This window comes from Bison bison, unplaced genomic scaffold (assembly GCF_000754665.1).
Source record: "Bison bison bison isolate TAMUID 2011002044 unplaced genomic scaffold, Bison_UMD1.0 scf7180017864113, whole genome shotgun sequence".
NCBI lineage: Eukaryota > Metazoa > Chordata > Mammalia > Artiodactyla > Bovidae > Bison > Bison bison.
In genome coordinates, this window is record NW_011494685.1 from 654,911 (window position 1) to 656,032 (window position 1,122).

The 1,122-nt window shown below is 62.7% G+C and overlaps 1 protein-coding gene across 1 annotated transcript in view; it reads left to right on the forward strand.

Annotated features, from left to right (window-relative positions):
• The first annotated feature begins 61 nt into the window (after positions 1–61).
• Positions 62–1,122, forward strand: part of LOC104988022 (leucine-rich repeat-containing G-protein coupled receptor 5-like) — a 114,220-nt gene continuing 113,159 nt past the window's right edge. Inside the window, exon 1 of the mRNA XM_010839155.1 lies at positions 62–292. Within this exon, the coding sequence (XP_010837457.1) occupies positions 81–292 (212 nt within the window). The 5' untranslated portion in view covers positions 62–80. The remainder of the gene's footprint in view (positions 293–1,122) is intronic.

Below are 1,122 nucleotides of genomic sequence, written 5' to 3' on the forward strand. Positions count from 1 at the left end.
CGAGCTGCTCCTGGCGCGCCACGGTCTGCGGCCCGGCCGACTCTCCCCTCTCGCCGTCGCGGTCCCGCTGCCCGGGCACCATGGACACCTCCTCGGTCGGCGTCCTTCTGTCCTTGCCGGTCCTGCTGCAGCTGGCGGCGGGGGGCGGCTCGCCCAGGCCCGGCACGCTGCTGCGGGGGTGCCCCGCGCACTGTCAGTGCGAGCCGGACGGCAGGATGCTGCTCAGGGTGGACTGCTCCGACCTGGGGCTTTCGGAGCTGCCCTCCAACCTCAGTGTCTTCACCTCCTACCTGTAAGTGCGCCCCGGCTGTGCTTCAGAAAGCGGCAGAGGGAGGGAGGCAGGTGGGCCCTCCACCCGTTTTGGGGGCTCTTCGGCTCCCGCGTGCTCTGGAGGGGGCGAACGAGGTTGCCAAGGGCGTCTTGGTCAGGCGTGTTTGGGCCCCTGGGAAACGCACGTGTCTTGGGGTAGCGCGCCGACAGTTTCCGGGCCCCGCAGAGAAACGGTGGCTCCAAGTGCAACCCCGGGGAAAGCGCTGGTGCGCTGCAGCTTTGCAGTCCAGATCTAGGCACGTTGCCGCGCGAATTCCTCCGAGTGCAGGCATTTGTCTGCAATGTGCACATCTGTGCCCCTGAACCTGGAACCCAAGCTACCCAATTGGTCCCTGCCCCAACCTCCGCCTCCTTGTCCCGTCACGGTCCGCGAAGAGATGGGCTGGAAAAAGTTTCCCCAAAGGAGAACTCCAAGTTGTCCAGCTCCAAAGGAACTTATTCTTCATCCCTTGCGCGGTCGTGTGATGTAACCTTTTTCAGTTCTGTTCTGTTCTTTCTACCACCCCCCCCCTCCTTTTTTTAATGAAGTGATTAAAATGTGGCAACCACAAACCCCGATTAGAGCTGCCAGAACGTTATCTTTACCTTTGGCTGCCCGAGCCGCCCTTTGAAGTGCCCGCGGCCACTTTGTAATCTTTAACCATCTCCTCCTCCCAGGGAGGAAAGGGAAGTGGGTTTAAGGCGGCGGAGCGGGTAAACAGCGGCGCCCACACCCAAGTGGAGACTTGAAGCACTCTGTCATCCCTCGGGGATCCTACCACCCCGTCTCCCCTCCCCCGCGCCCCCCATCAC